The sequence below is a fragment of the Tachysurus fulvidraco genome, chromosome 3 (assembly GCF_022655615.1).
Source record: "Tachysurus fulvidraco isolate hzauxx_2018 chromosome 3, HZAU_PFXX_2.0, whole genome shotgun sequence".
NCBI classification, from domain to species: Eukaryota; Metazoa; Chordata; class Actinopteri; order Siluriformes; family Bagridae; genus Tachysurus; species Tachysurus fulvidraco.
The window spans coordinates 10075877-10092452 of record NC_062520.1 but is presented as its reverse complement, the minus strand read 5'-3'; the positions used below and the strand labels follow the sequence as shown (position 1 = coordinate 10092452).

Here is a 16576-nt window from a genome sequence, read left to right as displayed (position 1 = left end):
CAACATTCCAATGAATAGTTTAACATCTTAACCACTGATCTAACACCACCATGTATTATTTATATCTCTGTGGTAATCTGTTCATCTGATGAATTCAGATTTATAATAAAAGATTTTTTGGATTTTTCAGGGTAGTCGTGGAGAAAACGGAGAAAGAGTGAGTATGATTTTGTAATTTATTCTTAACTCATTGTCTTGTTTCAGCTTGAAATGTTGGTAGGTAATGCTGCTGCCTCACAGCTTCAGGGTCCTCGATTCAATCATGAGCTTGGTTTATTTTTACTTTGTGACTTTTTGTGTCCATGTGGTTTTCCTTTCCGGGATATCAGGAAAAATCTGTCATTTTTTAGAGCTACATTGATGTTTCTCATTGGTTGTCTGTTCAGGGATTCCCAGGTATACCAGGTGATCCAGGAATAAAGGGAGAAAAGGTACAAATAATCTATACACTTTGTAGATTTGATAATGACCATTGATTATTATCCTGAATAGTGACTATTCTTATATGAGTTTTAGGCAACCGTAGATGAGACAATCCAAATAAGCTAAAAGTTTACCTTTTTTTTTAAGGGTGATACTGGAGTTGGTCTGCCTGGACCCCCTGGGCCTCCGGGACCAGCAGGAAGATCAGGGACACCCCGATATGTGGTATGTGCTCACTTTTACACCTGGGCAATGTTCGTAAAAAGTGAAACATTTACTATACATTCGTACATAATAGTTTAACATTAGTTCAGTCATTACAAAATTTAAAGAAGCAGGGAACAGAAAAACTCATTTACAAAGAACCGAGTTTAAGGAAAGTGTACAGGCACCTATACTTGGCTCACTAATTACATGGCTACAGTGTAATGTCTCTTAATGTAAGCTTTACCCTGTGTTCTCTGGGCACATGCAGGATGCCATTGATGGTTCTGGATTTGAGGACTTTGACAGTGACACAGAGGTTATTATTAAGGTGAGTTTAATTATCTCCCAATATGTATTTGCATCAGAGAACAAGGCTGAGGTATGATTTCTGGTCCAAATTGTATGATTATGTATATACATAATAAATAGTGTAAGGCTTTGAAGTTCTTGGGTTTGATATGTCTTTATCAGGGTCTACCTGGGCCTCCAGGACCTCCAGGGAAGCCTGGTCCACCTGGCCCCCCTGTAGGTCTCTCTCCTGGTCCAATGGGACCTGCAGGGGCTCCAGGGAAAGATGGGAAGGATGGGGTGATGGGTATTCCTGGAATTCCAGTAAGTATTTTCTTGCAAATTCAAATTAATTATAAAAATGTTACATACAGACAGATGACAAACTAGGTAAAATGAGAATCACTGAAAATTGTTTGTGATCACTATTAGCTATAAAATGTTTTTTTTTTGATGGAAGTGGTCTCTTCCTGGATAATAATGCCCCCATAGATAGGGCACAAGCACTCACTGAATGGTTTCAGCAGGATAAAACTTAACCAGTTTGGAGCGACTGCCAGTACTGCCAGCAAAACACCAGATGAAGTACAGTTGCACAGACTTGTAGAATCTGTGCTATGGTCCATCGATGCTGTTCTGGCATCTGGTGGAGGCCCAACACTAACACGCATTATCTTGACTTTTTCTTAAATTTGTCACTCAACTGTATTTTCATTAAAAAAACTTCTTAAGATTTTAACTAGAATCCAGACACATGATTCATGAATAGCACAGCAGAAACTATACTCATATTTAGTATGGTAGAGCACTTCCTTTCCAAAGCACTAGGATGTCTTTTTACTTCCTACATTACCTTATAGGCTGGTTAGATAGATCCTGAACACCCAATGTTTTTATTTTTGGTGTGTCACATTCTGAATCAGATGATCCATGCTCTCTTTCAGATAATTGAGGACTGGTTTAGTGGGTCTGGATTTGATGCGGGGTCTGGATTTCATTCTGGTTCTGGATTTCATTCTGGTTCTGGATTTGATGTTGAGTCTGGGATTGATACTGAGTCTGTATTTAAGCTTGGCTCAGACCTGGACTTAGTTGAGGTATAGCGTCTGGCCCCAGCTGGCAAATTAATGCCGCAGGCCACGAAAGGCAGGATTTCCCCTAAACATGTTCCACTTGCATGCACCTGGCAAAAATGCACATTGTGACCTCCGGACTATAGTTTGCCACGTTTTCTTTCCTTTGCAGCTATGTATGTGTGTGTGGCTGAATTTGTGAGTATGTATGTGAGAGATATGGGTTACAAACAGGAAACCTTGACAGGAATTAAGAGTCTTAATATAATTATTACTGAAGTAAGTGTAGGGTGCAGGGTGGCATTAATGCTGGAGGTTGGAGCATAAACTTGAATTTTGTTCTTCTGGACATATCTTGTAGGTCACAAGAAGATAAGAACAGGAGTTTATCTAAATTAAGAGGAACCTTTTGTACCGAAGAGGACACTAGCAGTCCTTAGGACAGAAGCATAAACCTATAGTCTCTACAGATGCCTGAACACATAGTCCTCTGCAAAGGCACAGGAACTAGTGGTCCTTTAATATAAAGCAGAACCTTGAAGGTCTCTGGGCCAGAACATATACAGTACTTATAGTTGCAGGGACTTCTGTTAGTAGCAGGAGTTTGTAGGTTTCCAGACAGGAGCATGCTTTGTAGATCTTATGACACAAATAGTAACTTCTAGTCCTTTGGACAGGTACATACAATTGTACATCTCAGACAGATTGTAGCTTGTAGATCTCTGGAAAGGAACAGACACCTGTAGTACCAGAGTAGCAGTTGCTTGTTTGTCTCTGGTTGGCACTAATATGACTTTATACTGTAGATCTGATCATTAGGAAATACAGTATAAACTGCAGTTTAAAATAAACGCAAATGGAAACTGATTTATATATCTGATGAGAGATTTGTCCAACCAGACCTCTCTCTTTGCTATATATAAAGTGTAAATGAGTTGCAGAAATAAATGTATTTGTTAATGTAGAATATTAATGATTATAAAACTGTTTTAAGGAAGGTTGCTGTAAATAATTCTTTTTAGCTTTGCATTATGATACTTCATTATGTTTATCTCAACTTCAGGAACATGTGTTGGTACTCAACTTCTTGGTACACATGTTGAACCTTTCCTCTTGTGTGGTCTGTCCTTCCGGCACACAAACAATACATTTCCCTTGGATATACAGATTTGACATTTTGCCATCTAAACCTTGGCCTGTGATTTAGGAAAATCCTACCTTCATGTTTGAGTGTGTCGTGTTTGATTCTCATCCAAACCTTATCTGGCTGTGACATATCTGAGGATGGAGATTATGTTTCTTTGCCCAAGCGGTATTTTGCAGATATTTGTCAGAAATCGTGTATTCTGGTTATTTTGAAAATAGCATTGTGAATTGTAAAGAGGATTATACCAGAATAACTATTATTTAATGTGCTTTAAATGGTACATGTTAAGAAGTATCATCATAAGAAGTATCATCATGATCATAGATTGGAGTATTCATTGAATTTAGAAATTAAAACACGTTTAAACATCTGGACTGCGTAAACAGACATATTTTGAGAATATTTTATTACTAGAAATATGTGTGTGTGTGTGTGTGTGTGTGTGTGTGTGAGTGTGTGTGCGTGCGTGCGTGCGTGCGTGCGTGCGTGCGTGCGTGTGTGTGTGCATGCACACTGTGCTGATGCCATTTAACTGGAACTGGAACTTTTCCTGGAACATGAAACCTCACTGTGTCTTTGGGGGGAAGCTGCCTTTTAATAAGTCCAATCAACTCTTCACCTAACTTTTCTTTCCCAACCTTGAACTTTCTCAGACTTAAGCAAATGTCAATTCACTGATGATAAATCATTCAATGAATGAACACGAATTTTAAAGAAATATTTCATGTTGTTAAAAAAATTATTTGGGTACCTCATGATTTGATTCAGTGATTTTGATTCACAGCACCAATATTTTATTTACAGTACAAAAGAATGTGATGAGTATGATAGTATCGGATGAGTATTATAGAATAGTTCATGTTTAAATACTAAGTCTATATGAAGTAAATACAGACTGTCCATAGATTGATAGATTGTCTGTACTACCTTATATGTGTGTATATATATAATATAAGTATGGACAATTTGCTCAAATTATCAAATTTACACTCTTTTATTTTTTAATCAATGCAGAATCTTTAAAATTAGACTTGCAGTTTTTAAATCAGTTCAGAAATTTACACACAATCAAGCATACTTGGCAATATTTAGAGGACTTTGCAATTTTTCAGAATTCCCACAGATTTGGGCTAAGATGTTTTGTATCATCACAAACCTCATTCAGCCAAAGCCCTATTCCGATCTTCTGGAAAGTAATTACGTGTGTGAATTGCCTGGAAGGAGCTTAAAATAAGAATCTTGTGCCTGCAATTTCACAAATTCATTCATCAAATATTTCTATGTAAAAAAAATGGCTACACAAAAACTCTGCAAAATATTTCTTTATTTATTTATTTATTTATTGCTATTTTTTTAGCTATTTTTTAATGTTGCTAAGAGGCCCAACACTGCTTTTGAGCATATATATATATATATACATACATATATATATATATATATATATATATATATATATATATATATATATATATATATATATATATATATATATATATATATATGTATATATGTATATATACACAGCCTGTTGAGACTTTAGTGTCAAGCTCTGTACTACTAAGTCTTTTTTAGCTTCATTTAGCTTCCTGTCCAAATGGAACATATATTCATGTACAAGCTTTGTTTTTTCATTAAAAATAAAAATCATGAATATGTTTAGAGTTGAATATGTTTTGAGTGTAGAGGTTTATACACAAATAGTAGACTGGATTTCCATTCTCAGAATTTTCCATCACTTTTTCAGGACTGATAGTCTCTGTCTCAGTTAAGACCAGAGTTTCAGAAGTTAAACAAATTCAGGGAAGATGTAATAATTCTAATTTCATGGCTCTAACAGGGTGTTAACGGCAAAGATGGTGAACCAGGAAAAGCAGGCCAAAAAGGAGAGAGGGTAATATATATACTGAATAGTTTATATTCTGTTAGTTGTTGCTGTCTCTGTTGTCTTTTTCACTTTCATAAATATTTTTTTAATGCTTTTGTGAACAGGGTGAAGCTGGTTTGCCTGGGAACACAGGGCAAAAGGTAATGCAATGACGGTCTTTACTGACATAACAGCTGTCAGCATACAGTATAGTGCCTTTATTTCTCTAACTATTTATATCTATATCTACATTAAATGCACATATAACAGCCAGTTTCATTCATAGCACAGCACTATCGAATTCTCTAATCTGATTGGTCAGAAGGTGTTTAATTTTTTATAGTCATGTGCTCATTGTAATTTATAGTTGCTGTAGTAACTGTAATGACGCTGGGTAAGGAATATGACCCAAACGCAGGATAGCCAAATCAACAGGGTTTAATAACAAAAGGACATGAAACAACAGACGGACTAGAGACAGGACAAAGACAACAGTCGATTCCGTGATGCACAAGGCAACGCAGCACAGTTAAATAGACACGGTGATCACAATAGGAAACTGTGTAGACAGGGAGGAGCAGACAAAGGCGGGGCAGACATGTGACGAAGAAAGTAAACAGATGCATGTGGCCAAAGTCCGGGCTGAGTCCTGACAGTAGCAGCTTACACAGAAACTCATATGATGGACAGTCCTCACGAACAAGTTTTAAGTAAGTTTTCTATAGGAGATGTCCAGTGTCAGAACTTTGTATCAAACAAAAGTAAAGATGGAACTTTAAGATTTCAAATGCAAAGTCTTTTTTTGTTTTTTGTTTTGGTGATATAAACTGCATTAAAGTCCAAAACATTTATTTTGTCCAAATTTGTATCAATAAAAATTTGAAGATGGCAAGGGATTGATTGAATTTGATGAATGTTTATAGCTGTCAAAATAGAAAATATGAAATGTAACTGTAAAGAGATTAAAATGTAATGAATGTATTTCTTTAAATAAAAATATATATTTGTTGGCAAATTACTGTGGTACAGTATAAGAGAAATAAAACATTTCTTGGTGATGTCATTATTACCCTCTTTATAACAGTTACTCCACTTTCTTTTCTTGTTACCACCCCACTGTTGTTCTTCCTATAAAATCATGTTTTAATCCTTTCTTTTGCTATTTATTTATGAATTATATAAGAATTATTTCTTTTTAAGGGTGACTCAGGGCAACCAGGCCTCCCAGGACAACCAGGAGCAGCAGGAACAGAAGGCCCAATGGGAAAACCTGGCCTACGAGGACCCCCAGGACCTCCAGGTCCACCTGCACGCTTTAGTTTTGATGTACTGGTGAGTTTCAGGACCAGTGGGACATCCTTGATCATCTGGATTAGAATTTAATATTTAAAGTCATTGTATTTGAAATCCACCAGAGGCCACCATTATCACTTTTTATTTTTTGGTGTGAACACCACAGCCAAAGAACAGCAGATTATCTGATATTTTAGCACTGATGACAGGTCATCATTTAAAAGATTTAAACTGAACAGTTTTCTGGTTCTTTACACAAACAGCTTCAAACTGGTATTTGAATTCTCCCAAACCCAAATCCTATTTAAAAACTGATATATACAGTAGAGCTGGAGAACACATCCCGTGTGTGTGTTTGTGTGTGCGTGTGTGTGTGTGTGTGTGTGTGTGTGTGTGTGTGTGTGTGTGTGTGTGTGTGTGTGTGTGTGTGTGTGTGTGTGTGTGTGTGTGTGTGTGTGTGTGTGTGTGTGTGTGTGTGTGTGTGTGTGTGCAGGATTCTGAGGGCTCAGGAGTGGGCGAAGGCAGTGGCTTTGGGTCGATTCTCCCTAGAGGGCCTCCTGTAAGTGCATTTTTTTTTTAGAATTTAGCAGAATGTGAGATAAATTCTATGCTTGTATTTTTCTTGTTGTTTACAAATTTATATTTGTTTTCAAACTCAAGTCTCTAAATTTTCTTATTCAGGGTTTTCCTGGTGTTCCTGGGCCCCCAGGACCACAGGTAGATTTAAATTTTAAAATTACAGAAACTTATTAAAATTACGTTTTATTTGAATGTGAATTTCTTATTTGTTCAATTTGTTTTTAATGTTCTAATCTTGATTTTATGTGCATGCCCATTTTGTCATGCTGTTCAAAAAGCACATAGTATGTAATAATATTAAAATGTAATAATACTTAAACTATGAGGGTGTTAAGTTTTGAAGGTATTTCATTAACTAAAATGCATTGGATCTTTTGTATTTTAATGATTCAGGGAAAAGATGGTTTGAACGGTCTTCCAGGCACTTCACAGAAGGTTAGTACTTGTTTTTATGACCACTACTGCAAACACAATCAGTTAAAATGACCATGTCTTTGGTATTATGACGTTGTACCTGGCTCATCCTTGAGCTTAATCTCAATAAAATTACTAAACTCAGAGTGGCAAAGATATTTTACACCCATTAAAACACGCTTTAGGAACATAAATCGTTATTATTCTGAAAGTTTTTCATAATTAAAAGTCAAAATATTTTCACTTTTAAAATCTGAAGTTTTTCCTAAACAAGAATTAATTTTGTCTTATTTGAAAGCGTTTTACAATAGATTACAAGTACACAAACACACACAGACACACAGAGAAAACTTGCTAACACATGGGAAACTTCAGTTTGAGGACCTTGCACATAGTACAAGGCTAATATATTTGTGATGTTTTTGGAGTTGCTGAAATAATGAGTGCTGAAATTGTTGCTGTAATATTGTAAAACATTTAAGCATTTTGAGACCAGCGTGTATGTTAGACCTGTTTTATAGAAATAATTGCTAAATATAATAATAAATAATAATATTATTATTGTATAATAATAATAATAAAAAAATAATAATAATAATAATAAGTTCTTACTCTATTAAAGTCATTAAGTATAAAACATACACAGCTAGAAGTTTCTTTATCCCCAGCCTCTTCAGAAATACTGCCGCAAAAAAGATATAATAATAATAATAATAATAATAATAATAATAAAAATAATAATAATAATAATAATAATAATAATAATAATAATAATAATAATAACAATAATAATAACAATAATCATTATTATTGTTCTTATTATTGTTATTATTATTATTATTATTATTATTATTATTATTATTATTATTATTAATGAGAATGAAATATCACATAGTTAACTTATATTTTGACCAAAATATCAGTCATAACCTTGTATTTATGAACCTGGAACTTCCATTTCCTTACTTGGCGAGCTGCTCCCAATTTATTTTAGAGAAATTTTTATTTTTTTATTTTTTGTCATAACTCGAACCATCTGTGATTTATGATTGTTAAATTCCACTTAGATTCTCATTTGTCACTTTTTTCTGCTCAAACATGGACTGTGCTCACATGATGATATTTGATAAATGAGGCTCCAAGTTTCCTGTTCCTCATTGCCAAAGGAAGCCTGCAGTTCCCACCCATTTGCTTCCCATTAGGATTTAATTTACTTAATAATCCCTACTGTGCAAAAAATGATCAAACAGCACATCTGCTGCGGTCAGAAGATCTCGACACTCATCTTTAACCCTTCCTTTACACTCATTATACAGAGGAAGTGTATAAGACATCTTTTGATAGAGAAAAAAGCTTGTCTGTCTATTTGAACTTATATATTCCACACTGGAGAAAAGCACAGTTAAAGGGTTTTAGTTCAATATGCATATGACATACAGGTGTGACATCAGTTTATTAATAATTTTATCAGAGGTAGAGCAGAATATTCGTATGTGTTTATAGAATCCAAATACTCATTTTACTATAGACATAAGAAGATGATGATTTTCTGAAGATTATTTCTCATATGCACCTCTAGGGGGCGCCTGGACCTGCAGGACCTGAAGGGAAACCTGGACTACCTGGACTTCCTGGAAGAAATGTCAGTATATCCTGATCCTTAAGTAAAACCTTAAAAATAACACAACATTATCAGCATTATTTAGCTCTAACATTTGGCTTTTAGCACATAGGATGCATTAAATCTGCTAGAAATATTAGACACTACACTTCAGTCAATGTCCTTTTAGTACAGTGGTGTGAAAAAGTGTTGGCTCCTTTACTGATTTTTTATTCTTTTGCATGTTTTTTCAGATCATCAAACAAATGTAAATATTAGTCATAACGCAAGTAAACACAACATGAAGTTTTTAAATGATGATTTTTATTATTAATGGAAAAGAAAATCCAAACCTACATGGCCCTGTGTGAAAAAGTGTTTGCCCCCTGTTAAAATACAAAATCAGGAAACCATCACTTTTTCACACCACTGTATATCAGAATGGAGAAAAACTGTGATTTTATCGAGATTGATATTTGGTGCCAGCTGGGCAGGTTTGAATATTTCAGAAATTAACGCTCTCCTGTAGTAACACACAATATAGTTTATATAGATTGGTGCAAAAATGAAAAAAACTTTAGTGAAAATGCAGTTCTGTGGGACGAAACCCTTTAAAACTGGACAGTTGAAGTTTGTAACAAAACCGGGTGCCATTTTTTTCCATTCTTCATATGTCTGGTTTGATAGAGTCTGTGCTCAGTGTTGCCTCAAATTCATGTTCGTGGCTGACATGAGGGGAACCTGATGTGGTCTTCTGTTCTAGCTCATCCGCCTCAATGTTTGATGTGTCAAGATTTCGAAGAGACTTTTCAAGTCAAGTCAAACCAAGAAGCTTTATTGTCATTTCAACCATATATAACTGACGCAGTACATAGTGAAATGAGACAATGTTTCTCCACGACTGTGGTGCTACATAAAACAACCTAGAACTAAGGACTTAAAGTAAGTTGTCTTAGCCATTTAAAGTGCATCGTGTGCAACCGAGTGCAAACAGTGTCAGACAAAAGACAATACAAAACACTACAGGACTATATATATACAAAATATTGTGCATTCTCTATTATACAGTATAGAGGAATTCTAAACAAAGAGGGTTTTTGTAAACATATATACACTTGTGTAATAGCAGCAGTTGGATGATGTATTGAAATGTGGTGTCAAAACAGTAATTGAGTGAATGTGCAAGACAGCATGTGCAGAAACAGCAAGTAAACAGTTTAATGTGTGTGTTTCCGTAGACATAGATGTATAGTGAATGAGTGTTTGGGTGTGTTTTTGAGTTTAATACAGTTCGGTGCACTTCACACAGTTTAGAGTAAGTGTGTGTGTGTGTGTGTGTGTGTGCGTGTGCGTGTGCGTGTGCGTGTGCATGTGTGTGTTTGTTATGTGCAGTTCAGTTCAGGTTCTTGAGGAGTCTCAACTGAAAAAAAATTCATAATGGTTGTAAAAGATGAGCTATTGTAAGCCCGATAGCTTGAACCAGTCTGTTTTTGCTTATCAGATTCTACCTCTGATATCATATTTTCCCCTCAGACTTGTTTTTGATGTGCACATGAACGGAAGCTCTTGACCTGTATCTGCATGGTTATATGCATTCACCTGCTGCCACATTGTATAACTGCATAAAGGAACAGAAGCTCAGCTGTTCCTAATAAAATGACTGCTGAGATTATGTTGTAGTGGTTTCTTAAACCATTCTTCAAATAAAAATGGGATAAAAAGCAATCAAGAAAGTCTATGCCAGTTATGGCAGTCATCTAAATGTAAAATTTCAGAGCTCCTATTCTTTTTATGATTTTAAATTCAGCAAATGGTGATAAGTTTTATTTTACTATGTCTTTCATCCAGGGAGAAAAAGGAGAGAAAGGGGAAATAGGGCAGAAGGTATGTTCCCAAACATTCTGTATCTTACTATCCATTTCTATCTGCTGTATTTCACTATGTAAATCATTGTATAAACTCAAACATGTTTAGGGAGAAAGAGGTTTAGATGGAGTCAGCCTTCCTGGTCCACCAGGGCCGCCCGGACCTCCCGGACCTCTCATCAACCTTCAGGATGTGAGTTCATTTATTTTATCTAGATTATATCCTTAATTGAAAAATTGCTTACGCATTTGTTTATCTGTTTCTCTACATGGCAGTTACTGGTGAATGATACTGAGGGACTTTACAACTTCACAGGGCTATTTGAACCACAAGGTCCTTTGGTGAGTTTCCATCCTTTTAACGGGTATTCAATAATGTTGGATCCTAAAAAATGTAGTTGTCTAATCCTGACATATAATAACGTGGTATAATAATCATGCAATAGCAGATTACTGACAATTTTGTTGTGCCACCTGTAGAAAAGTGAGAACTATAAGAAATAAAACACTTTTTACATGCGATGTTACAGGACAATGATCAGGAATGGCGTGAAGCCGTTCAGCTTGTTATGAAATAGATATACAGAAGCACTGGTGTTTTATGTCTTTTATACCACAGCAGACTTTCTTTTACCAAAAGAAATCACTCCCGGAGACTTTCTGACCCAGAAATGCTTAAAGGAGCAATAGTTGATTTTTAGTCAATGAGCTTACAGCTCATAAGGGCATGCAGAATAAAGGACAGCAAAAATACTCTAGACCATTCACATAAATCACTGATTCAAATATTGTGTGTTTATGATGCTATAACCTGGTTTTCATTGCTCCTTTAAAGTTACTGATTAATCTCAGATTGTTACAAAGTTCTGAAACTAGAGGCTCCTTCCAAAAAAGCTTATAGACACTTGGTTCTTGGTTCTTGTATTGTTCTGTATTATTGTTATATTTTCATTCAAAAACCTTTCAGTGTCACTGTGTAAACATGTCAGAATGATTATGTGTGAAAATCATTTCATAACAGTAAATGATCAGTGCATTAGTCATGCTGCCTGGACAAACTGTGACAAAAAAATCAAGGAGGATAAAAACTGGAGAGCATCATTAAATCGAACCAGTTCTAGTCTCCAGTCTGTATTTGACCTAGGCGCAGTCTTCTCTTCCTCAACGGATCTAATTTCACACTAAGGAAAATATCTTCTGTTGCTGTATTTCAGAGGAGCAGTCTGGACTCTAGAGTCTCACATCTATAAAGTTAAATTTTGTGTTTAAATCTCCTTTAAGAGATCAGATACAAAGCCTGTGATTGAAGATAATAGATCCAGCTGGGCTTTATACTGAAAACTTCAAAACACCAAGCTGAAAAATGTCTTCAACTTTTTCTTCTCAAGACAGTATTTATGAAGAAGAGCATTTGAATATTAATGAGAAGGAAGATTAGGATATATATATATATATATATATATATATATATATATATATATATATATATATATATATATATATAGGAAAGTCTTTTTTTTTTAAATAGCTATTGACAAGGAAGACAAGTTCAGGCTGAAACGGCATATCACATGCTTATACCAACGCTCATTCTGATACATCATAATTTCTATATTAATAACTCTTGACTTGGCAGATATTCCATCGAATCTAAAAATGAGAAACATTCTAAAGATGTGTTGGTACAGTAGAAAATTGTTGTAGTGAAGTTTTCTGCAAGTAGATGTTTATATATGTGGAAGGAGAATACAGTGTCAAAGCTTTATATCCGTTAGAGGTAAATCTGTTTCTTTAGGAGACTTATGAACTTTTTTTTTCTGTAGCATAACAAACTGAGAAAAAAGTCAATATCGGGGAAGGACTAATTCTTTGTATTCTTATGTTGTAAGCAATAACAGGAAATAACTTCTTTTGCAGAAATCTCATAACATTAAATAGCATCAATCTTTAATAAATATTGATTGTGACAATTAGAAAATTGCTGAGGTGTTAGAGGAATAAAGCCACCCAGCCAGTGACATTTGCTTTTAAATAATTGGTGAGTTTGTTTAATGTCTGACGCTGTCTGTTACATCTGTTTAAAAATATAAATTTTAACGTTTTTATGAAATGCAGCATTTGGAATTTGGAATCATTTGGAATCTTTATTGGTAACTGATGGACTTTAAGCAATCCTTTTTAACCAGTTTTCATTTTGCATTTAATTTTTTTCAGGGGCCAAGAGGGCCAAAGGGTGACCGCGGCATCCCAGGAGTTCAGGGCCCCCCAGGGTTAAAGGTAAGGCTGATGATGAGGAAACCTGGCCTAAAGTCACCTAACAGATTAACTTATGCTAGTAACCGTATTTGAGTTTTTAGGAACCCAGAAATGTAATTTCTGTCATTGACATGTTAAAAGTTCAATCTTCCAAAAAGCCACTAAAAGCAAACTATATGTGTTAGATTTTAATCGGAGAGGTGACGCATTCAATTCAAGATTAAAGCGTGTCTCCATATTGAGTTTCTGGCAAGTACAAAGCAGTGATGTGTAAGAGCTTAATCGCTACCAGACCCACACACACACAAACACACACACACACACACATAGTCCTTACACCAGCAAACTCAGTCCAGACCTACTCAGCAAACAGAATGAGATTGTTATCCAATACTAACCTCTTCTGAAAAGGTCCTCGGGTGCTTTCTTTGGCATATGGTTTATATTAACCTGAAAGTGTGTGTGAGTTCCTGAGTGTGTGTGCGTGCATGTGTATATATATACCACACATTACCTTGCCCATGTGTGCGTGCATATGTATGCGGTACTTGTTTGTCTATTGTGAAAAACACTTCATGGGTTTCTTTGTAATTTTCTGGATTTCACCATAAATGCCTCATAAACTGTCATCTAACCTTTAGAAATCATACTAGTAAATAAAACAACCCAAACAATAATCTGTAGGAAATTATATGTACTCTCAAATAAGATGATTGAAGGGGAAAGTATGTGAATCCTTATATATATATATCCCAACCATCTGCTTTCTGTAGCTGCATAACCGTCCTGCCCAGAGGTTAGGAGGTATTTTCCTCTTTCCTCTATTGCAGACTCTATCAGTTCAGGTATAATTTGTGATGCCTTGTTTGAAAGGTCTCTTTAAATCACGTTACAGTATTTTAGTAGTCTGCTCGTTGAAATCACAAAAACACTTGTGTGTTTTATGTATAATAACAAAACCACACAACCAAATTGGTTAGAATCTCTGCGACTTTGTGCTAAAATAAAAACGTTTGTTAAGTATTCTTTAACCCTATGTCTATTTATGCGCATGATGACGCTTTTTAGCAAGCGACAAAGCAATCAAAGCATTTGAAACGGAGCTTTTTCGAGATTCAATGCAAATTTGGTACCTTCACGTACGTACATTTTACCATAGTGCATTCAATTTAGAAAATATTGTTGAATGGAAGAACATCACTATAAAACATGTTGTGTATTGTTTGTTCCATAAATCTGTTTCCTTATATCTGATTTATATACCACATAAGGATTCATGGATGGTTATATTTACAATTTTGAAGTTTTGAAGTTTGTCAAAACTAAAATTATCCTAGAACTTTGTCTAATTTTGTGTGGATTTGCTTTTATTTGTTTTTCAGCTGGTTATTTATGTGCATGCATGACTCTCTCTCTCTCTCTCTCTCTCTCTCTCTCTCTCTCTCTCTCTCTCTCTCTCTCTCTCTCTGTGTGTGTGTGTGTGTATGTGTGTGTGTGTATGCATGTAGGGTGAGAAAGGAGAACCAGGGATCACTATTGGTGCAGATGGATCACCGTTGTCTGCAGTGCATGGGCCTCAGGGACCAAAAGGACTCAAGGTGCCTTCTGTTTAATGAACGTTATCTTTGTAACCGCTTTAAAAATTGAAGTGGGAAAGGAAAAGAGCAAGAGTAGGAAAGGTGGTCAATTGTGAAATATATTTTTAAAACGCAACAAACAGTAGCAATGAAAAGATCAGAAAACACATAAAAATAATTAGTCATTTAAAAGTGATTTAATAACTATTGTGGAAATGAAAATCGACCAAATAATAAACATGTATAATGCTACATTAAACAAATGTTTTTTTCACTGATGGATGGAGCTTAACAAATGCTCATTGGTAACATGATCCAGATCATTTTTGTCTTTCGTACTTAAGTCTATAATAACATAAAACTAGAAGTGTTGCTTGTGACTGTGTTAAGGTCAGCACTGAAGAATATGTCAATGTCAGCAAGCAGTTTAAATAGGGACTGGAAGACGGGATTTCACATTGATTTATTTGGACAAAAGTGACAGTAACTTTTTGCATGGATTCATTTATACAAATATTTCAGTGTAGTGTTTCCTCCATTACTAATTTGTGTGGTTTCCGTGCCTTGGATCCATTAGCCTTGTGTGGTATTGTTTACAAGTGGGCATGTTATTGACTTGAACATGAATTTCCATTGGTTCTGAAGATTTTGTTATGTGTTCATTCATTATGTGAAAATGTTAACATGTTTAGGGTGACAGTGGTGTTCCTGGACTGCCTGGTGTAATGGTGAGTGCCAAGACACTATTATTACTAACATTCGATAGATAGATAGATAGATAGATAGATAGATAGATAGATAGATAGATAGATAGATAGATAGATAGACAGACAGACAGACAGACAGACAGACAGACAGCCAGACAGACAGACAGGACAGGACAGGACAGGACAGCTTGTTTAAATGGTGAGTGCCAAGACACTATTATTACTAACTTTAGATAGATAGATAGATAGATAGATAGATAGATAGATAGATAGATAGATAGATAGATAGATAGATAGATAGATAGATATACAGACAGACAGACAGACAGACAGACAGACAGACAGACAGACAGGACAGGACAGGACAGGACAGCTTGTTTAAATGGTGAGTGCCAAGACACTATTATTACTAACTTTAGATAGATAGATAGATAGATAGATAGATAGATAGATAGATAGATAGATAGATAGATAGATAGATAGATAGATAGATAGATAGATAGATAGATAGATAGATAGATAGATAGATAGATAGATAGATAGATGACTATTTGACTTGCTAGTCTTTTGTTTACCACACTTTAGTTTGAAGTATTTTCTTATTTCTTCCCCATGCCTTCTTCTTGCATTGCTACAGCTGCTTCTGTTCAAAGTGTTTTGGAAAATGTTGTGAGGCCAGAGTTGCCTGCACTGGAATAGACCAAGTGGAACACTTTTCCTTTTTTTTTCCTTTTTTTCTGGCACGTTGCTCTTCTTGCAGCTTGACTTCATTTGCCTGTGCACCTGTTATAAAGACTACAGTATTGATTGCAAGACAGTCATGCCTCAAGGTCATGATTTTTCTTTGTTTGGCTTTATCAAACAGGGCCCGGTCGGACCAAGGGGACCCAAAGGGGAATTTGGATTTCCTGGCCGCCCAGTGAGTTAACATAAGTTAACATTCTGCCATGCAAATCCAACATATTTTCTTAGGCTGTCTGTGTTTAATGAAGATGTTGTGCTTCCAAATATGGTCAAATGTTGTGACTGGGGTTAATATGGTTTGCACATTAATATTTAGACCTCTTCTGTGTCTTGTTGTAGGGTCGGCCTGGGTTGAACGGACGTAACGGAGAAAAGGGAGACTCAAATGGATTACCGGTATATATCACATATGTACAGTCAGCTGTAGAAACATTAGCATCCTTCTGATGAACGTTAAGCCGTGGGGAAGACTAAAGCATTAATAATTAAATGCTATAACATTAAAACTATCATTAATTAGTTAGTGTTCTGCGGTTATT

General features: G+C 35.4%; 1 protein-coding gene across 3 annotated transcripts in view; it reads left to right on the top strand.

Annotated features, from left to right (window-relative positions):
* The window catches only part of col15a1a (collagen, type XV, alpha 1a), a 72654-nt gene that overhangs the window by 40221 nt on the left and 15857 nt on the right, over window positions 1-16576 (top strand). For 2 of the 3 annotated variants that reach the window (XM_047811485.1, XM_047811484.1), the window contains exons 9-29: window positions 131-157; window positions 387-431; window positions 571-648; window positions 899-958; window positions 1102-1242; window positions 1863-2015; window positions 4976-5029; window positions 5128-5163; window positions 6203-6334; window positions 6789-6854; window positions 6977-7012; window positions 7268-7309; window positions 8868-8930; window positions 10737-10772; window positions 10863-10946; window positions 11030-11095; window positions 12968-13030; window positions 14518-14607; window positions 15279-15314; window positions 16159-16212; window positions 16377-16433. In XM_047811485.1, the coding sequence (XP_047667441.1) occupies window positions 131-157; window positions 387-431; window positions 571-648; window positions 899-958; window positions 1102-1242; window positions 1863-2015; window positions 4976-5029; window positions 5128-5163; window positions 6203-6334; window positions 6789-6854; window positions 6977-7012; window positions 7268-7309; window positions 8868-8930; window positions 10737-10772; window positions 10863-10946; window positions 11030-11095; window positions 12968-13030; window positions 14518-14607; window positions 15279-15314; window positions 16159-16212; window positions 16377-16433 (1419 nt within the window). The remainder of the gene's footprint in view (window positions 1-130; window positions 158-386; window positions 432-570; window positions 649-898; window positions 959-1101; window positions 1243-1862; window positions 2016-4975; window positions 5030-5127; window positions 5164-6202; window positions 6335-6788; window positions 6855-6976; window positions 7013-7267; window positions 7310-8867; window positions 8931-10736; window positions 10773-10862; window positions 10947-11029; window positions 11096-12967; window positions 13031-14517; window positions 14608-15278; window positions 15315-16158; window positions 16213-16376; window positions 16434-16576) is intronic. The other variant, XM_027149959.2, reaches the window with a different exon arrangement.